This window comes from Ictalurus furcatus, chromosome 17 (assembly GCF_023375685.1).
Source record: "Ictalurus furcatus strain D&B chromosome 17, Billie_1.0, whole genome shotgun sequence".
Lineage (NCBI taxonomy): Eukaryota > Metazoa > Chordata > Actinopteri > Siluriformes > Ictaluridae > Ictalurus > Ictalurus furcatus.
Genome location: NC_071271.1, coordinates 11,074,112 through 11,093,620, shown reverse-complemented (window position 1 = coordinate 11,093,620; position 19,509 = coordinate 11,074,112). Strand labels below are relative to the sequence as shown.

At 38.3% G+C, this 19,509-nt stretch overlaps 2 protein-coding genes across 2 annotated transcripts; one reads left to right on the top strand and one right to left on the bottom strand.

The window, feature by feature from the left end:
* Positions 1-6,982: 6,982 nt before the first annotated feature.
* On the top strand, positions 6,983-8,871 carry si:dkey-182i3.11 (lumican). Its single transcript, XM_053647674.1, has 3 exons — positions 6,983-7,133; positions 7,425-8,499; positions 8,850-8,871. Exons 1-3 carry the CDS (start codon positions 6,983-6,985, stop codon positions 8,869-8,871), a joined length of 1,248 nt encoding a protein of 415 aa, XP_053503649.1.
* Positions 8,872-9,840: 969 nt separating this feature from the next.
* On the bottom strand, positions 9,841-17,044 carry LOC128621129 (zinc finger protein 883-like). Its single transcript, XM_053646624.1, has 5 exons — positions 16,315-17,044; positions 14,653-14,854; positions 14,272-14,363; positions 14,086-14,185; positions 9,841-12,470 (listed from the first exon to the last, which is right to left on the bottom strand). The coding sequence occupies exons 1-5, from the start codon at positions 16,438-16,440 to the stop codon at positions 11,026-11,028; spliced, it is 1,965 nt and encodes a 654-aa protein (XP_053502599.1). The 5' UTR covers positions 16,441-17,044; the 3' UTR covers positions 9,841-11,025.
* Positions 17,045-19,509: the final 2,465 nt, after the last annotated feature.

Genomic DNA, 19,509 nt, shown 5'->3' with positions numbered 1-19,509 from the left:
ATGGCAATTTTTCTTTTCTTTCATTTTTTTTGGAATTACAATTTCTTTTGTTAAGAACCTGTGGTGATACTTAAACAATCTGCAATTTTTTTTACTATTGTTATAACTTTTCATTGTATGTTCTTTACTTTATTTGTGCGTGTGTTGTTGTTTTTTTTAAACAAACACTGTGTATTTACTAGAAATTAATTACTAATTAGTAATTAATTACACTTAGAGATGGATTACACTGGCATTGAATGTTGGCATTACAGTGGGTTTGGAAAGTATTCAGACCCCTTCAGTTTTTGCACACTTTATGGTGTTATAGATTTACTTTAAAATGGATTCATTTGACTTTTTTGGCCATTAAGATACACACAATCACCCATAATGACAAAGAAAAGAAAAAAAGAAAAATAAAAAAAAACAACAACATTGAATTGTTTGAATTAAGATAAATATTTAGGCCCTTTATTCAGAACTTTGTACAAACACCCTGGCAGCAATTACAGGGTCTTGGACAAGTTTTTACAAGCTTTGCACACCTAGAGTTGGGCATTTTCTTCCATTCTTCCTGGCAGATCTTCTCAAGCTATATCATATTAGATGGAAAAACATCAGAAAAACCATCCTGTGAGCAGCGGTTCTGCAGATAGAAACACCTTGTTCAAGCAGACAGAAAGGGTACAGTAACTCAGATGACCACTCTGTATAATTGTAGTGAGCAGAACCTTGAGGTGGATGAACTACAACAGCAGAAGACCATGGCAGGTTCCACTTCTGTCAGCCAAGAACAGAAATCTGAGGCTGCAATGGGCACAGACTCACCAAAACTGGACAGTTGAAGACTGGAAACATGTAGCCTGGTCTGAAGATTTCTGCTGAGGCACAAATATAGTCATGTCAGAATTTGGCACCAACAGCATGAATCCATGGACCCAACCTACCTTGTGTCAACAGTCCAGGCTGGTGGAGGTGGTGTAATGGTGTGGGGAATGTTTCCTTGGCACAGTTTGGGCCCGTTAATACCAATAAGTCATCGCTTGAATGCCACAGACTATTTGAGTATTGTTGGTGACCATGTGCATCCCTTCATGGTCACAATTTACCCATCTTCTAATGGCTACTTCCAGCATGATAATGCACCATGTCACAAAGCAAAAGTTGTCTCAAACTGGTTTCATGAACATGACGATGAGTTCAGTGTTCTTCAGTGGCCTTCCGAGTCACCGGATCTGAATCCAGTACAACACCTTTGGGATGTGGTAGAACGGGAGATTTGGAGCATGAAATGTCAACATGGACCAGAATCTCAAAGGAATGTTTCCAACATCTTGTAGAATCCATGCCATGAAGAACTGAGGCTGTTTTGAGAGCAAGGGGAGGCGCTACCCGGTATTAGTTGTATTCCTAATAAAGTGCTCAGTGAGTGTATATTTATGGCAGATGCCCTTATCCAGAGAGACTTGCATAAGTCTCTACCAATAAATACATCAGCATACTGGTTCATTAGTTCAGGGACTAAGAGTACTATCAGTCTAAAAACCCTGTTGGGGAGGTAGTATAGTATGAAAAACACACAAGACACCACAAGAAGTTTTTAAATAACAGTACTAATTTAAGTACTTCATGAAGTGGTAGGTCCTTAGTTATCGTTTGAGGACACCCAGTAACTCAGCTGTTCGGACATCTAGGGGAATTTCATTCCACCACCTAGGAATGAGAACAGAGAAGAGCCTTGATGCATGCCTTTCTTGTACCCTGAGACACAGTGGGTCCAACCGAGCAGTGCATAGAGAATCAGAGGGAACGTGATGCTGTGCGGGGTGTGATAAGTGCTTTAAGGTAGATGGGTGCTGGTCCTTTTCTGGCTTTGTAGACAAGCATCGGTGTTTTAAATCTGATGCAGTCCGCTACTGGAAGCTAGAGGAGGGAGCATAGCAATGGAGTGGTGTGAGAGAACATAGGAAGGTTGAAAACAAGATATAAGGCTGCAATCTTGATCAGTTACAGAGGTTTAATGGAATTCAGAGGCAGACCTGTCAGGAGCGAGTTGTAGTAGTTCACGTTTGAAATGAAAGGGACCGATCAAGCACCTGAGTGGCCTCTGTTGATAGAAATGGACGAATCCTTCTGATGTTGTAAAGGAGAAATCAGCATGAGCGTGTCAGTTTAACAGTGTGAGAGGAGAAGGACAGTTACTTGTCCATGGTTACCCAAAGGTTGTGTGCAGATGTGGAGCCTCTTCATGTCACCTGATATGACTGTCCCTTCAGGTAGGAAGCAAACCATTGCCATGCTGTGTCACAAATTCCAAGCCTCATGAGCATGGAAAAGAGGTTGACTGTGACAAATACTTATGAGGTCAAGGGGGATGAGGACTGATGACAGTTTGGCTGATCTAGTGGCATGGAGCTTCTCAGTGTTGGTCACAAGGGCTGTTTCTGTGGAATGTGCTGCTTTGAAACCAGACTGGTTAGGATGTTGGGGGTTGAGCTAGGTGAGTTAGAGAGACAGTTGATTGTAGATGGCGCATTCAAGGATTTTAGAAAGCAGAGAGAAGTCATACCGGCTGATATTTGCAGACGTCTGAGGGATCCAGACTGGGTTTTTTCAGGATGGGAACAACCATTGCTTTCTTGAATGCATTTGGTACATTACCAGATGTTATGGAGTCATTAATGATAGTAGCGATGAAGGAAAAGAGGTCTCGTGAGATGGTCTGAAGCACTGTGAAAGGGATCGTATCCAATGGGCAGGTGGTGGGATTGCAGGACAGGATGACTTGCAGGATCTTTTCTGTTGATAGAGAAGAAAAATGTGTTAGAAATATAAGAGAAGGGGAATCCTGAGCATGTAATGTAGCAGTCGAGGTAGATTTTTTCAATCTTAAGTCATCAGCAGTCAGGGAGGATGGTGAAGGGGAGCTGGCCAGTTAAGAAGTGAAGAAAATATGTTGTGGAGCTTCAGAGGATATTGTGCAGAAGCTTCCAGTTTTGCTTGTAAAAGGTGGTCATAGCAGAAGTCACATCAGATGACAATTTGGACAGGAGAGTGCGATATGAGGCAAGATCCATATCGGGTTGTGATTTCCTGTTTCTCTCTGCTGCTCTTAATTCTCTCCAGTTGCTGCGCAACACATCCCGAGAGCTAAGGAACAGGGCGAGAAAGATTCCTGAGTTTGGGGTAGAGGAGGTCCATGGATGAGGAAAGTGAAGAGAGGAAAGTTTCGGTGGCTAACTCCAGCAGTACAGAGGGAAAGAAGTCAGGGTCTGGAAGGGATAATAGAAAGCCGGAAACTACAGAGGAAGGGGAGATAGAGTGGAGGTTTCAGTGAGTGGGAAAGAGGTATTGACAGCTGAGGTTAGGCAAAACAGGGAGGGTGATGGTGAAGGATAATGATGTGAAGTGATGATCAGAGATGTGGAGTGAGGTCACCAGGACAACCAGGCCCAATATTAAAATATTTCAGTTTTTGATTGTTAATAAATTTGTAAACAAATTCTAAAAACATGTTTTTGCTTTGCCATTATGGATTACTGTCTGTACATTAAAGGTACAAAAAGGTAAATGTAATAAATTAACAACAATTCAAAATACAGTAAAGTGTGCAAAAGGTGAAAAGGTCTGAATACTTTCCAAACCCACTGTATGTAACATTAATTTATTATTAAGGAAATTGACACTTATGAATATTAACCTCTTCAAAAACTGTGTAACTCTCTCCTATAAAAAGCCCCTTCAGTCTTTAAAGCAGGGTGTGTCAGGACAAGATTTGTGTTTTCTCTCTGCTAACACTCATCAGTCAGTAAAGCTGTTGGTACAGTAATTGGTTGACCAAATCAATTGTGGTAAAAGGTTGAATGCTAAACTGTGCAACACCCTGATTCTGCAAGACCCGAGTCTGACAGACCTGCTTAGGTAAAGAGGCTAGTTCACATTAAACAGGTATGATCTATTTTTCTCATCTCCATACTTTGTGTCCAGTCTACAGCAATGGTCTTTGATTGCAGTCAGCTGGAAACACACCTGCTTTCATTGTTCTTGATTGAATATGATTGACACCTAATATTTGATGACCAACTGATCTTGGTCTTCAAACAAATATTAGGTGTCAAGTACCTCTAGATGAAGAACCAAACGTCCAGGGTTGGACAAATACTGAGAAATTATACTTAAATGAAAGTGTCAAAATCTTACTCAATTAAAAGTAAAAAGTTTCTACTTTAAATGTACTCAAGTATTAAACTTAATGGATGAAACTAAGTCAGTGTCATGTTTTGCCTGAAAACATCATTCAATTTCTGTAAATTTGCTGAGTAGCCTGCTATGTTAGTTACTGGAATCGATGCTAGTCTAACCTGGCATCAGCAAAGAAAAAAGGGTTTGTTAAATATAGCAAGCTAATGTTAGCATATTAAAGACTTACCCTAACATGCTTTTTCAAATTAGATTGAGATCATGCCTTCTACGGAAGCAAAAAAGACACTTTATTTTATATAAGTCTTTGCTTGCATTTTAAGGGGCTAGGCCAGGGGGTGCTCATCCTCAGGTGGGTTATCCAACTTCAAGCACACATGGACAGCTATAGCATTGTGTATCATGAGAAGGTCAAGTTTTTCGTCTACATTGATTGAAATTAATGCGAAACTGAGCGCGTTTGATTGAGGTATAGCCGACAGCTATTGGCTGGATGAGAGGAGAGACCTTTGACAAGTATTCAATTTTAAATATACTCAAGTAAAGTATAAATACGTCAAAAAGTTCAGGGGGTGGAGACAATTCAGTGTGTTTCAGTATGGATAAATGTATTTGTTCAGCTTCTCATGGATTAGGAGCCACTGGATCAGGTCCAGTTCCACCACCTGGACCTTTGGTTCTGCAGCGAGGACTATATCTTAAGAATGGTTTCGTTTTGGCTGGGTCATACCAACCCTTTGCAGATGAGATGGAAGACCCCTGGTCTCGAGAACTCTAAATACAGAAGTACAAAATGCAAAGTGAAGCATTAGGGCAATGTAGCAAGGTCGGAACATCCCCATCACACCATCTTGTGGCTAGTAATAAAAAATACATTACTAAAAAAACATAAGCTGATGTTTGACCATTTGTTTGCATGTACTTTCATTCATGTGCAGAAACTGCTTATCCTGGGAAACTGGATGTGAGGAATTTACCCTCGATGGAACTCCAGTCCATCACAGGCCACCATGCACACACACATTCACACACCCAATCACACTTAGGGATAATTTTTTAAAAATGTCTCCAATCCACCCAACAGGATTTTCTTATAAGTGGGAAGAAACTGTAAAACCCTACTGAAAACACAGACACAGGGAGAACATGCAAAACTCTGCACCACCATGCTGCCCTGTTTGCGCATACAAGCTTAAAACTGGCACAAACAACACGTGCAAAAAGCAACACCACTACAATGCATTAAAACATATGGTACCTGAAATAGAGATTACCTAGAGTACCTAATATGATGTTGATAACAGAGTTGTTGTAATTGTATTGTATACAAGTTTAAATACACACAAAAAACTTTTTGTAGCACTTTTTTTTCTAGCAAACTATCATAACTAATTTAGTTTTTAGCTATGATATTCTAACACATTACAACTAACCATTATATTTTATTGTAAATAGTGAGGTGGTAATACACACATGAATAGACAGAAATTTCCCATCATATACCGGATCTTTCTTTTTCCCCCCTCACACGCTATGCTGTTCAAGTATTACACGCAACCAATACCCTTATAATGCATTGTAAGCATTTCTGCACTCCATATCTATGCATTTTATTGCCTCACATGCTGATGTTCCTCATGCCTCTTTCCTTTGATGTGGCAAGAATCAGGTACATTCTTGTCGAAGATGATGTCACTAGCGGTTTTTCTTCTCAAATATATGCAGAAGTGACTCCATATGCACAACAGTTCTGCTGAGTTTCATTTCCTTTCTTCTAAAACACTGAATTATCTTGGATTCTGCTTGCAATACATTGGTAAGTTTACTTAGAAACAACTATTTATCTATATACAAGGATGAGTCAAATGAAAATCTTTTTTTGCATTGTTTATTGCATATATATACACACATATACACACACACACACATATATACATACACCCAACTATTTATCTATATAAGGATGAGTCAAATGAAAACCTTTTTTTGCATTGTTTATTCTTAGTGAATTACCAAAATATCTCATGTTCAAATGACTTGGCTCATGAAAACGGGCATTTATTTGTATCCTCATGTCAGCTCCCCAGTGAAGAGTTCTTTCTTGTGCTTTTACCGTAGGTCAACGTTTTGAACCATGCTTACATACTTCAGTATGGTAATGACCATCATTGCAGTGGCTGATGCTTGTGTAATGTCTTGTGAGTGTTTAGACCACACCACTATCACTTGTTTAAACAAGAATCTGTTGGAATTGCCTCTACCTCTGCAAGATACCAAATATCTTTTTGTTAGTCACAACCGGATCCAGGCTCTCCCCAGTGAAGGTTTAGAAGAATTACATACCCTTGATCTTACCAACAACCACCTTGGTGAATGGCTTACTGGTACTACCCAATTACCAAATATGAGAAGCCTTACTCAGCTGTTTCTAAGAGGAAATGGAATTAGTACTTTTATGACTGGACTATTTAAAGATCTGAAGAATCTCACTTACATGGACCTCAGTGAAAATCATTTAAAAATTATCCCACAGAAGTTCCTCCAAGGTCTGAGCAACCTTCAAACTCTTATTTTGAGTGTAAACCAGATTGATACCCTCTGTTGTGGAGCTTTTGAAGAAGCATCTGCACTTAGGGAGCTCCACCTGAACAGTAATAACATTGAGGTGCTAGATACATGTGTGTTTGAAAACTGTGTCAATCTGAACAGGCTCTTCCTGTCCAACAACCGTTTGAAAAGTGTGAATAAAGGGACCTTCCGAAGTGCACTTGACCTGGTTCACCTTGATCTCAGTAACAACATGCTTACCACTGTTCCCACTGATGCCCTTAATGACACATCTAATCTCATGAGCCTCTACCTGCAGAAAAATGCTATCATGTCAGTTCCTGAAAATGCTTTCAATGGGCTATCGGCATTAAGAAAACTGTGTCTGAGCAATAACCGCATTGGTATTTTGGCTGTGACCTCTTTTAGAGGTCTTTGCCAGCTTGGCGAACTAGATTTGAGTTTCAACCAGTTGCAAAATCTCCCCTCACAGGTATTTCACGCTCTAGGCACACTAGAAATCCTTAATCTATATCACAACGATTTGGCATTTCTTCCAAATGGCCTGTTTAATGATTTGAAAAAGTTAAAAGAACTACAGCTTGACAGAAATAATATTCAGGTCATCCCACCAGTTCTATTTCAGCCACTCTCAAAACTCAGGTTTTTACAGCTAGACAATAATTGTATCTCAGAGCTCAACCTATCCTCATTTGCAACAATGAGAAAGCTTAAAGACCTTGATCTAAGCAACAATAATTTGACAAAAATTTCAAAGGGGATTTTACACAAGCCACCATTGCAACTTCACGATGTCCAAGACCAAGCCTCACAAGGGGGTCCTGAACTAAGCAAACTTAACCTGAGCAATAACAAAATTCGGGTGATTGACAAGCATGTGTTTGAAAACTACAGCAATTTGAACAAACTCTGCTTGTCCAACAACCATTTGAAAAATTTAGAGGAAGGGACCTTCAGGGGTGCACTGGACCTGACTCATCTTGATCTCAGTGAAAACCGGCTTACCTCTGTGCCCACTGGTGCCCTTAAGGATACCCCTAATCTCACAAGTCTATTTTTGCAGAAGAATGCAATCACGTTTGTCCCTGAAAATGCTTTCTCAGGACTATCTGCACTGAAGAAATTAGACTTGAGCAATAATTACATTGTACATTTAAATGAGAAGTCCCTGAAGTCTCTGTTCAATCTTGTGGAGTTAGATCTGAGCTTCAATCAACTACGAACTCTTAAAAGTGTGCTTCAAGACTTGGAGAAACTGAAGATTCTGAAATTGCACCAAAATTACCTATCATCACTTCCCAATGGTGTGTTCAACAATTTGACTGAATTAACTGAACTACGGCTTGATAGCAACAATCTTTTTGACATCTTACCAGATCTGTTCCATCCACCAACTGAACTCCGAGATTTAGACAAGGATCGTCATAATATCTCTGGGTTTAACTCATCCTCATGCACAACACTGACAAACAACCTCCTCACAAAAAATTACAAGGATCTTTTCAATGTTACACCAACAACCAATGATAATGTGAAATATCTAGCCTCACTAACAGATGCTGAACTTAGGGAGCTCTTAGTCAGTAATGCTGAGATGACAGATATGAACTGCACAAACACAATTATGCGCTTCCTGTTCAACAACCACTTGAAAAGTACAGAGAAAGGAACTTTCAAGCACACATTCAGATTGTCCGATCTTGATCTCAGCAAAAACAAGCTCACTACAATCCCCAGTGGTGCCCTCAAGTATACTACCAATCTCACCAGCCTCTACTTGCAGAATAATGCTATCACCTTTGTCCCTGAAAATGCTTTCTTTGGACTATGTAAATTGAGAAAATTGGATTTAAGCAAAAATCACCTAGTTATTTTGCATGAGGACTCCCTGATGAGTCTTTTACAGCTTACTGAACTAGATTTAAGCTTCAACCAATTGCAGGATCTCCCCTCAAATGTGTTCCAAGACTTGGGCAACCTGGAGGTTCTTAACTTGTACCACAATGCTCTGGCATCACTTCCCAGTGGCTTGTTCAACAATCTGACCAAATTAAGAAAAATAGTGCTTGAAAGAAATAATATATCTGTCTTTGTACCAGATCTATTCCACCCATTGACTGAACTCCGAGAATTACATCTAGATAACAATCACATCTTTGAGCTCAACCCATCTTTATTTAGAGCACTGACAAAGCTGCAGCAAATCTATTTAAACAACAATGTTATTAAGAGAATTCCCAAGCATTTTCTAAAGAAAGCACAACATCTGAAAGTTCTATATATGATGAACAACCATATTCACTTTGTTTCACAGTTTGCTTTCAAAGGCCTTAACAGACTCCGTTCTCTGAGACTCAGCAACAACAGAATTTCTGTTCTCCCTCCTGAGATGCTGTCTGGTCTTGATGACCTGCGGGAGCTCGGGCTAAATTTAAACCAGATAGAGAGGCTCCCAAATGGGTTTTTCGCAGGGCTTCAAAACTTGAGGACACTTGATTTGGCCAACAATATTTTAAGTTCCCTGTCCACTGATGATTTCAAAGACTTGACAAGTTTACGAGAGTTATACCTGAGTTTCAACAAACTCAGTGAACTACCACATAACGTTTTCATGGCTCTGGGCAGGCTAAAGACGCTCTTCTTGCAAAACAACCTCCTGTCCCACCTACCCCCAACAGTGTTCTCACCTTTGACCTTTTTGCAAGAGCTTGATTTGGATAACAACAAGCTCCAGAGTCTTTCCACTGCTCAATTTCAGGGACTGAAGAACTTGAGACAACTACATCTCAAATCAAATAGATTACAGTCACTGGATAAAGAGACCTTGGATATTCTGACAGAGCTGAACTCCATATATCTCGGTGCTAACCCATGGGACTGCTCTTGTGCATCTAATATGTATGTCAATACATGGATCAGAATGAACAGACAGATAGTAAAGGATAACCCCATCTGCTCAAGAAATCTTTCTCTTCCTGTCTCAGATTTACAACATTGTGTCAGTGCTGCACATTTCCCTGCATGTAAACCGCACACGCAGATAATAAGCATTATGACAATTTTCATCGTGTATGCTTATTTTCTGTGACATCACAGTTTTTGTACAAATTTATTTTGTTTCAAACTGCTGTAGTACAAAAGATGTATCAGCCTCAGTATGCAAATGTTAAGCTGTAAAACAGAATTTTAAAAATTTGACTATGATGTGACTATAAATATCAATGTTTTAATAACGTTTTAGCCTCAAACATGCAATGCAGCATCTTGTATAACCTTAACAAAATCTAGCTGCTTTGTGTTTTGCATATAATGTGTATTAAATGGTATACAAATAAAATGCTTCCAAAATTCAAAGTTTTTATGTGCTTGTCTTTTCAAATACTACGGTGTAAAAGTCAGAGGACTTGATTTTGTTTGCCCCTAAATTCAGGTCATAAGCATACACCCAGCCACTCATAAGCACCCGGCCCCAACCCCCACTCAACCACATGTGTGTGCGCACACACAAATTTTCCATTTTAAACTCACTGCTGCATTGTGCTAAAAATCTGGCACAGGAGGCATTAATACCCTGTTTATGTTATTTATCATAATTATGAAGAAAAAAAACATTAGTAAAACTCCAGGCTTTATATTACAGGCTAGATATTCAAATGATGGTTTAAATATGCTTTATTGATTCAGTTAATTACTATTTTCATGAGTAAACACATGTCAGAGTTGGTCAAAGAGCTACTTGTATTTAAAGTCAGTGACTTAAGACACACACACACACAGTTGTGTTCCTCTTGATCTGCATTAGTGGAAAAAAGCCATGGAGCTGAGCAGCTGTAAATTTTATAACTCCTCTCAGTATTTCAAATAAATATATAAATAAGCGCCCCTTGTTCTGGGCATATCTTAGCTTTCCGAAAGGGTTCATGAAAATGTAGCATTTCAAGTTTTTCTATTTTCTACATCTTTCTGCTGTTTTAGCTAAAGCAGTCATCAGACCTGACGCAAATAAAAAGCCAATTCACAAAACCATCAAAGATGTACAAAGGCACATTTGTTTCTTGTTGCTGTTGCTATTATTATTATTATTATTATATCAGACTTATATAATACTTATGTTAGGAATTATGTGTTACAATTCTCTGCATGGTAAGAACTTCTTGTTAAAAATGTTGGCAACTCTGCTACTGAAATTCTTATATTTAAGATAAACTACATGTCAGTACCTATGGCAGCCTGACCAATGACACGGCATGTTACCCTTTTTTTTTTTTTTTTTTTTTACAGAGACACACATTTATGAACATTGTAATTCCTAACATAAGCGTACTTCTTCCCACATTTCTGACAAGCGTATGGTTTTATACCAGTGTGCATCTGCATGTGAGCCTTCACATTGTTTGGCTGGCTAAAGCTTTTCCCACAAACTTCACAACTAAATGGCTTCTCTCCAGTGTGAACGCGATTATGCCTCCGTAAATTTCCAAATAAGCGAAAAGACAGGCCGCATATTTCACACTTATGTGGTTTTTCGCCAGTGTGAATCAGCATATGCAGCTTAAGTCCACTGGGCAGACTGAATCCTTTTCCACAAAGCAAACATTTATGGAGTTTTTCTTTGGTATGCAAAAATTTGTGCACTTTCAGATACGCCTTGTTAACAAAAGTCTTTTTGCATAGCTCACACCTGAAAACGTTCACCCCAGTATGATGCTGCTCGTGTGCATACAGGCCAGACATACTGCTAAAAGTCTTCCCACACACCTTACAGTTAAACGGATTGTCCTCCGAGTGAAGCCTTTGATGCATTCTCAAAGCATAAGAGGAGCTGTAGCATTTCCCACAGACTTCGCAGCACTGAGGGTTCTTTTCAGCCCTGTGTCCTTTTCTAATATCCTTGTGTGTCCACATGTGATTTTTTAGGGCATAATTGTACACAAAGGTCTTTCCACATGTCTCGCACATGAAGGGTTTGACTGTTCCATGCACCGGCATGTGTTCCTTTAGAGAGCTCATCTGACTGTAGTGCTTGCCACAGACCTTGCACACATAAGGCTTTATGCCCATGTGATGAAGGACATGTCTTTTCAGATTTTCCCTATGGCCAAACTTCTGGCCACACGTTTCGCATGTGTGCGGCTTCTCTCCAGTGTGGACTATTTCGTGCTTTTTCAAGCTGGACTGCCTCTTGAAAGTCTTGTCGCACAGGTTGCACTTCCAGGGCTTCACTTCTGAGTGAACCCTCTTGTGAATGTGAAGGGTGCTGGATTGTGTGAAGCGTTTCCCACACGTCTCGCACTGAAACGGCTTCTCTCCACTATGGAGTCTCTGGTGTACCAGTAAAACTGACTCTAGAGTGAAGCCTTTTCCACACACGCCGCAAAGATATGGCTTTACATTTAAGTGGACGAGTTCATGCTTGTCCAGGTTTACATAGCTTTTGCCGCATGTTTTGCACGGATGTGCCTCCCTCTTCTTTTTGCCATGAGACAAGAGGTGCTTGTTCAGTGTTCTTAAAAATCTGTATTTATTCCCACACATGTTGCAGGTGTGAGGGGCTGTTTTGGAGTGTACTTGCTTGTGCCGCATTAGGTAACGCTTCATTGTAAAAGTCCTTTCACACACATCACATTTATAGGACATGTTCTTCTTCAGCTCGTCTGGTGGAACAGGGGATTGTACAGCTGGTGTATTTACTGCATTTTTAGCTTCAGCAGAAAAAGAGCCTGCAGCAAAATCAAAAAGTGTGTAGTTTGCATCTCATACTGATGGAAAGCATCTATAACACCCTTCTACCAGATAGCGTGGCACAGAATATTATCCACATTTTAACACCAGCTTCCAATGACGAGCAAGCTGCTGCTTATCCAAGTACTCAATTTGTGCTGCAAGCTGACTCAGGGCATAGAAGTATGGCTAAAATTAGTGAAATCGTTACATTGGTTAAACTCAATTGCTGCAGAATCACCCTAATAATATCTGTTGCTTGAATTACTTCTAATTGTAGAGAAATTAGAAGTCAGTAGTCAAATGGCCTTTTAGGGTTAGATTTTAGAAGCAACATAAAAATTTTAATGTAGAGATCATCAGTGATATATAAGAAAATATCCTATACGTTTAAAAAAAATATTTTTTTTTAAATCACACAAAATATGCGCTATCTGTGCACTTTCAGATAGTACATACTCCTGGCCCAAGCCCAAAATAGCAAAATATTAAGCGTTTAATGTCTTAACAACAAATCATTGATCAGAAAATTAGCAAGAATTAAACAAATGCACTCTTGAGACCTCCTGTGCCACCATTTGCTCTTTTACATTTGCTGCACTGAACTGTTTGGGGGAAAAGATAAAAACAGGGAAACTCACTTATATAGCCTTCTTGTATGTAAAGGAAAAATCATGATAATGATTAAAATGTTTGACATAAAATTCAAACTAACATGTGTGGGTGTACAAAAATGAAAATAAAGTCAAAATAAATAAAACTAAATTATTTTTTTTTTAAAAAGCTGTCCGCAAAAAGCTACCCCATACTAAGTTACTTTATCTATTTGTTTAATTCTTTCAAATTTTCTGACCAATGATTTGTTGTTAAGACCATTAAAAGCTTAATGTTTTGCCATTTTGGGTTAATCCCATTTTTTCTGTCTAGGAGTGTACACTGTACAGTGCCCTAGAATAATGTTGGCACCCCTGGTAAATAGCAAAGAAGGCTGTGAAAAATTGTCTTTATTGTTTAACTTTTTGATCTTTTGTTTAAAAAAATTCACAAAAATACTCAATGGATATCAAACAATTATACACTATACACTATATATATATATTCACACACACACGTACATATATACATATATATATAGATATATATACACACACACATATGTATATATGTATATATATATATACATATATACATATACATATATATATATATATATATATATATATGTATGTGTGTGTGTGTGTGTGTGTGTATATATATATATTTTTTTTAGGTGCCAAAATGGGATTTAGGAATGAGTAGCACACTTCAGCAAGGTACATCACCTGCCACCAAGAAATATCTAAACCAATTCTCAGATTATTATACATAAAGTAATGCGTACAAGTTTTTTTCTCTTTCATAGATGGGAGACGGCTGGGAGATGATGGCAAGGAAAAAACTTAGCCCAGATAATGTGCTTTTCTCTGGTTAGTGATTTATCTGCCCCTGAACTCATATTTACTGTCGCTCCCTCATCCCAATTGTTATACTCATGAAAATTAAATGGACTGATTTAGTGCTGCTGTTCCCAGACTATAAGAAAATAACACGTCTTGAAGAAATAAAACCATTCACCTTTCACTATGAAGATGGTTTGGTTCTTTTTTCCATTTTCTTCCAGCTTCAAAGAAGAGCTCATGGTTGTGGTAGATTCAAGCTCCTGAGTATCAGGACACTAAAAGAAAAACAAAAACTATGGGAAAATATCATTCACAAAATATCAAACAAAATTAAAATCTTAAAGCTCTTGTTTGAACAGACCTCATCTTCTGCGAGGACATCTTGCAGTGGAGTTGTAGTCCTTGGTAAAGCAGGTGGTTCTTTCCCACTCACTAAGATATATACAGTTCCTCCTGTAATATTACAAACACATTATTTGGTGCAAAATAAGCAAAATATGTGTCTGAAATGTGATATAGTACAGTTGCTCTATTACGCACAACATTCACATAATGCATATGAGTAAAATAAAAGCAAACAAACAAACAAAAACACATTCTAAGCTACCTTAATTAATTATGAAGCATATAATAACTGTATATATTATAATAACATATAATAAGCATATTAACTGTTACAAAAGTCTCTTTTTAAAGATGTAATTAACACACATGACATTCACCATATGGAGCAAAGTCCTACCGGATATCGTAGTTTGAGCATTTTCAGGTTGTGTAGCTGGTTCCTTCGGCTCAGGCTGACTCTGTACATTTCCTGATCTTTCAGACGCACTGTCCAAATCCACTACATTACACTCTTTCTCTTCACTGCATAACTTGAACAGAAGGCAGATTTTCCGTGCTGCCTCCTTCACCAAAAACTCCATGATAGCATTAAGCTGTGCCTGTATTGACAAAATAGTTATTCACAGCTGTTCAAAAGCACGGCACATATTGTAATGGAGTGATCACTGTATTTCAAATCAGAGTCGTTCTAGAAAATGGCGCTAAGAATATAAAATTTAAAGAGTCTAATAAAAGGAGCCTTCTACTCCACCAACATGGCTTATAGTGCATGCAGCTAATGAGTTGCTTACACAGACAAAAGTTTAACTTAAAAGTTTTTAAATAAAGAAATAAAAATCACTGAAATAAATAAAATAATAATAATAATAAATCAGGGGTTATTTCCAGACATTTCCATAAACAAGTTCATGTTTATTGCCATTTCTCTTCCAGAGTAAAATATTATAAAACACACAGAGAGCAGGAAGAATTATACAAACAAATAGACAATACATATAACAAATAAAAGACAATGCTGGCAAAATACAAGGATATTATAAATCACATAACACATGAACACCTCAGGTTATTCTCTCTCATTACAATATATATTCACATTTTAAACATTTCAACCAGAAATATCATGATAACCAGGATGTGTGGTGATTTTTCCTTGGGAGTGAAGTGTTTGTGATGGGCAATAGTATGTAAGAGTGCCATCCATTCACATGCTCTGAAAGCAGGACAGACTGTGATTAGCTAATATTCAGCTATGGTAACAGACATGAGCTCCAACATATCTGAAAATCATCAAATTTCACCAAATTATATGATAACTGAGCAAAAAGAAGCATGTTAAAGTATTTACATGCGAAATGTAAAAGTAACTGTTTTCTGAATATTGGCTTTAAAAAAAAGTACACTCACTGAGCACTTTATTAGGAACACCTGTGGGTGTACTTTATGTGGGTATACTTCCAGTACTTTCCATCAGTGTTCAATAAATTCACCAGTGACTGCAATTCCGGATCTTTTTAGTGAGTCAGATTAGTTGACTCAGCTCACTACAAAGAGTCGACGCTTTCTGATTTCAAACAGCTCCTTTTATCTAGTGGTTGTTTTTATTTTAGTAACTATGGATGAAACTGTTGAACAATGAGATCGTACTCTAACTTCTAATTAACAACTACAAATGTGTTTTGCCAAATACAGTAATAACCCCTGCATCAATGCTTGCTGTGTCTGAGCTTGATTAAGATTCATTTCCATTTATTATGATTACGGATCGCTCCCTTTAACTCACTGACAACATCTTCGACTGCCTCTCACTCACTCACGTTGAAATAAGATTTTCATCGAAACATTCTGATTCACAACAAACGAGTCATATATGCGAGTTGGCTAAAAGAGCCGACACATCACGACTCTGAATTTGTAAATTGGATCTTGAAGAAAGAAGTTGAAGCGCACAGTGTTAACAGCACTAGCTGATTTAGTTTCGTGGCTAATTTAGTTGGCCAACATTTTAACTAGCTTGTTAACATTTCTTCTTCTAAAGATGACTCTTGTCTAAACTTACCAGCTTGAGCTCTTTCTCTGTATCTGTGTTATCATGATAAACCCTGCGGATCTCAGCACGCGCTCTGTCTGTTAACAGCGTCATTATTGACATGGTTTGGCTCTGAAATAGTTCATACTGCGACATTGTGCCTCAACATAAATGCAGTTGTTTTAAATTGCTACCAGTTTATTCTTGACTCGGAGGCTATTCTGGCTAACACCAAAGACGTTGCTAACTGTGCCGAGTGAAACATCTCGGACGACCAAAGATGTCAAACGTCACATCCGCTTTTACAGGCTGCAGGACTTTCAAAATACCAGCAGCTCAGGCGTTTGTTGCCACCGTCGCCATAGGCTTGATCAATAGGGATAAATTCACACACTTAAAATCTGTATCCTGAATTTATATATTTCTGTAAAGCTGCTTTGGGACAATGGCCATTGCTAAAAGCACTATACAAATAAAACTGAATTGAATAGAACTGAAAAACTCATGTACACTATGTATATGGCCAAAAGTTTATGGACACCTGACCATCACACCCATATGTGATTCTTCCTCAAACTGTTGCCAAGTTGGAAGCACACAATAGTATAGAATGTCTTTGTATGCTGTAGCATTACAATTTCCCTTCACTGGAACTAGGAGGACCAACCCTGTTCCAGCATGACAATGTCCCTGTTCACAAAAACTATGTCCATGAAGACATGGATTCTCAAGGTTGGTTTGGAAGAACTCGAGTGGCCTGCACAGAGCCCTGACCTCAACTGCACTGAACACTTTTGGGATGAACTGGAATGCTGACTGCACCCCAGGCCTCCTCACCCGACCAGTGCCTGACCTCACGAATGCTCTTGTGGTTGAATGGGCAAATCCCAACAGCAACACTCCAAAATCTAGTGGAAAGCCTTCCCAGGAGCGTGGGGGGTTATTATAACAGCATAGGAGGGATTAATTAAGAATGGGATGTTCAAAAAGCAATATAGGTGATGGTCAGGTGTCCACAAACATTTGACTATGTAGTGTATTAGTCCAGTAGGAGGTATTCTAATGAAATATAGACAGAGGATGGAAGTAACGAAAACAATACTTTTTTTTTTTTTTTTTAAATATTTTATACTGTACTTATGTGTTTTTTTAATGATCCATACTTTACTTAAGTTTTACTTTTGACTTTTAATTACTACATTTTAAAAGAAATTAATTCATTAAATTTTTCATCTATAGTAAACGTTTTATCCTTGTCAGGGTTGCAGTGGATCCAGATTCCATCCTGGGAACACTGGGCACGATTGAATACAGAGTATATGCGGCTGTCACGTCATGTGACAAATGAACGAAAGACTCAGACCAACTTGGGAGGTGAACTAATCATGTCTGTTTCCTGTACAGCGCCTATGCTACTCAGACTCGGACAAGAAGACTCGGGAGCAGAACTAATCATTTCTATTTTTTGTACAGAGCCTATATGGTTTTCACGTTACAAATGAATGAAAGGACGTAGGCATGCATGGCCAACACAAAATGAGCGAATCACACTCTGAGACAACTCATTATTCCCGAGTCATATAAAAGATTCATTCAAAATGAACAAATCGTTCATGAACAACCCATCACTAGAATACACCCTGGAAGGGACACCAGTCCATCACAGGCATCAATCACACACAAATTCAGACCAGTCCACTTACCAGCATGTTTTCTGGGAGGGAGGTCAGAGGAAACCAGAGAACCCAGAGGAAACCCACATAGACATGGAGAGAACATATAAAACTCTGTACAGACAGGAACTTTGAGCTCAGGATCAAACCGTGGAGCCTGGAGCTGTGAGGCAGCAATGCTACCTACTGCACCACTGTAAACTAAAATGGTCTCTGATTTTCTACTCATTACATTTTCAAAACACATCACTACATTTCTTTATAATCACATATTTGTAAACTCTAAAATAAGGCGATGATTTTTTTTTTTTTTTTTTTTGCATCAGACCGCTTACATTTAGTCAGCTAACAATAACAGATTTAACAAGACTTAATACACATTACTGTAATGTACTTGTTGCTACATATACTTTATAATTCTGGGGCAGTGGTAGCTCAGCGGTTAAGACATTGGTTTAGTGATCAGAAGATTGTGCATTCAAATCCCACCACCCCCAAGTTGCCACTGCTGGGCCCTTGAGCAAAGCCCTTAACTCTCAACTGCTCAGTTTTATAAATGAGATAAAATGTCAGTCACTCTGTATAAGGGCATCTGCCAAATGCCATAAATGTAAGTATAATTATGAAAGCAATTCATACTCTGACAACTATCTATTAGTATTCAACTAGGTTGTACCATCATAACTATTATAATGCTAATATTTGAGAGATTATGAATAAAGCTGTACTTAATTAGCCTTAGCTAATGTTTCCCCAAAAGTTCCTTGGAGAAATTGCATCAGTTTACCAGTTTGGGTACTTTTACTGCCTCTGAATGTATATCACTATCCTGTTTGTATGTTACACTGGAACATGTCTTTCTTATTGCACACTTCATTCACATTCACCAAGCACAAATAAATGTTCCTGCAGTTATGACATGGGAACCAAATGAGGGCAGTAGTGTACATAACATTCATTCTTATAGTATGTTATAGTGTTACTCATGAAGCATATAAAATGTGTGCTTTTCTTGTCATTCTTGTCATTTCTTGTCATGTCATTCTTATGTCAGCTACTGTAAATGAATGTATTTTTGATACAAATTGGGGTTTTTTTGTTTTTTTTTACAAAGTAAATTCTGCTATTTCCAGGAGAAACTAGTTTGTACAGGGCAAATTCTTTATTTCTGTTGGTTTGTATATTTTGTTCTGGACTAGACACTCTTAATAAGAAGTGTGATACAGTAAGTTTCACTGACGACCTCTCCTTCCAATGTCCAATATCTTATGTTAATAGAATTATTAAAACATATAAAATTATAATCATACACTAATTATAATTATATACTATAATGGTCTTAATACAGTAGGAACACCTGCTCTCTTGCGCACTCATGCAATTATCTAATCAGCCAATCATGTGGCAGCAGTGCAACGATAAAATCATGCAGATACAGGTCGAGAGCTTCAGTTAATGTTCACATCAAACATCAGAACGGGGAAAAATGTGTTTTTGATCATGGCATGGTTGTTGGTGCCAGACAGGCTGATTTGAATATTTCAGAAACTGC

Bases quoted from the DNA above. Each gene is read 5' to 3' on its own strand.
- si:dkey-182i3.11 (XM_053647674.1), top strand. From the start codon at position 6,983: ATGCTTACCACTGTTCCCACTGATGCCCTTAATGACACATCTAATCTC. The intron at 7,134-7,424 runs GTATTTTGGCTG...ATTGTATCTCAG, and splicing joins TCTGAGCAATAACCGCATTG to AGCTCAACCTATCCTCATTT. The intron at 8,500-8,849 runs GTATACTACCAA...TCTTTGTACCAG, and splicing joins ATCCCCAGTGGTGCCCTCAA to ATCTATTCCACCCATTGACT.
- LOC128621129 (XM_053646624.1), bottom strand. From the start codon at position 16,440: ATGTCGCAGTATGAACTATTTCAGAGCCAAACCATGTCAATAATGACG. The intron at 14,855-16,314 runs GTAAGTTTAGAC...TTGTCAATACAG, and splicing joins CAGAGAAAGAGCTCAAGCTG to GCACAGCTTAATGCTATCAT. The intron at 14,186-14,271 runs GTCTGTTCAAAC...TTTTTCTTTTAG, and splicing joins ATGTCCTCGCAGAAGATGAG to TGTCCTGATACTCAGGAGCT.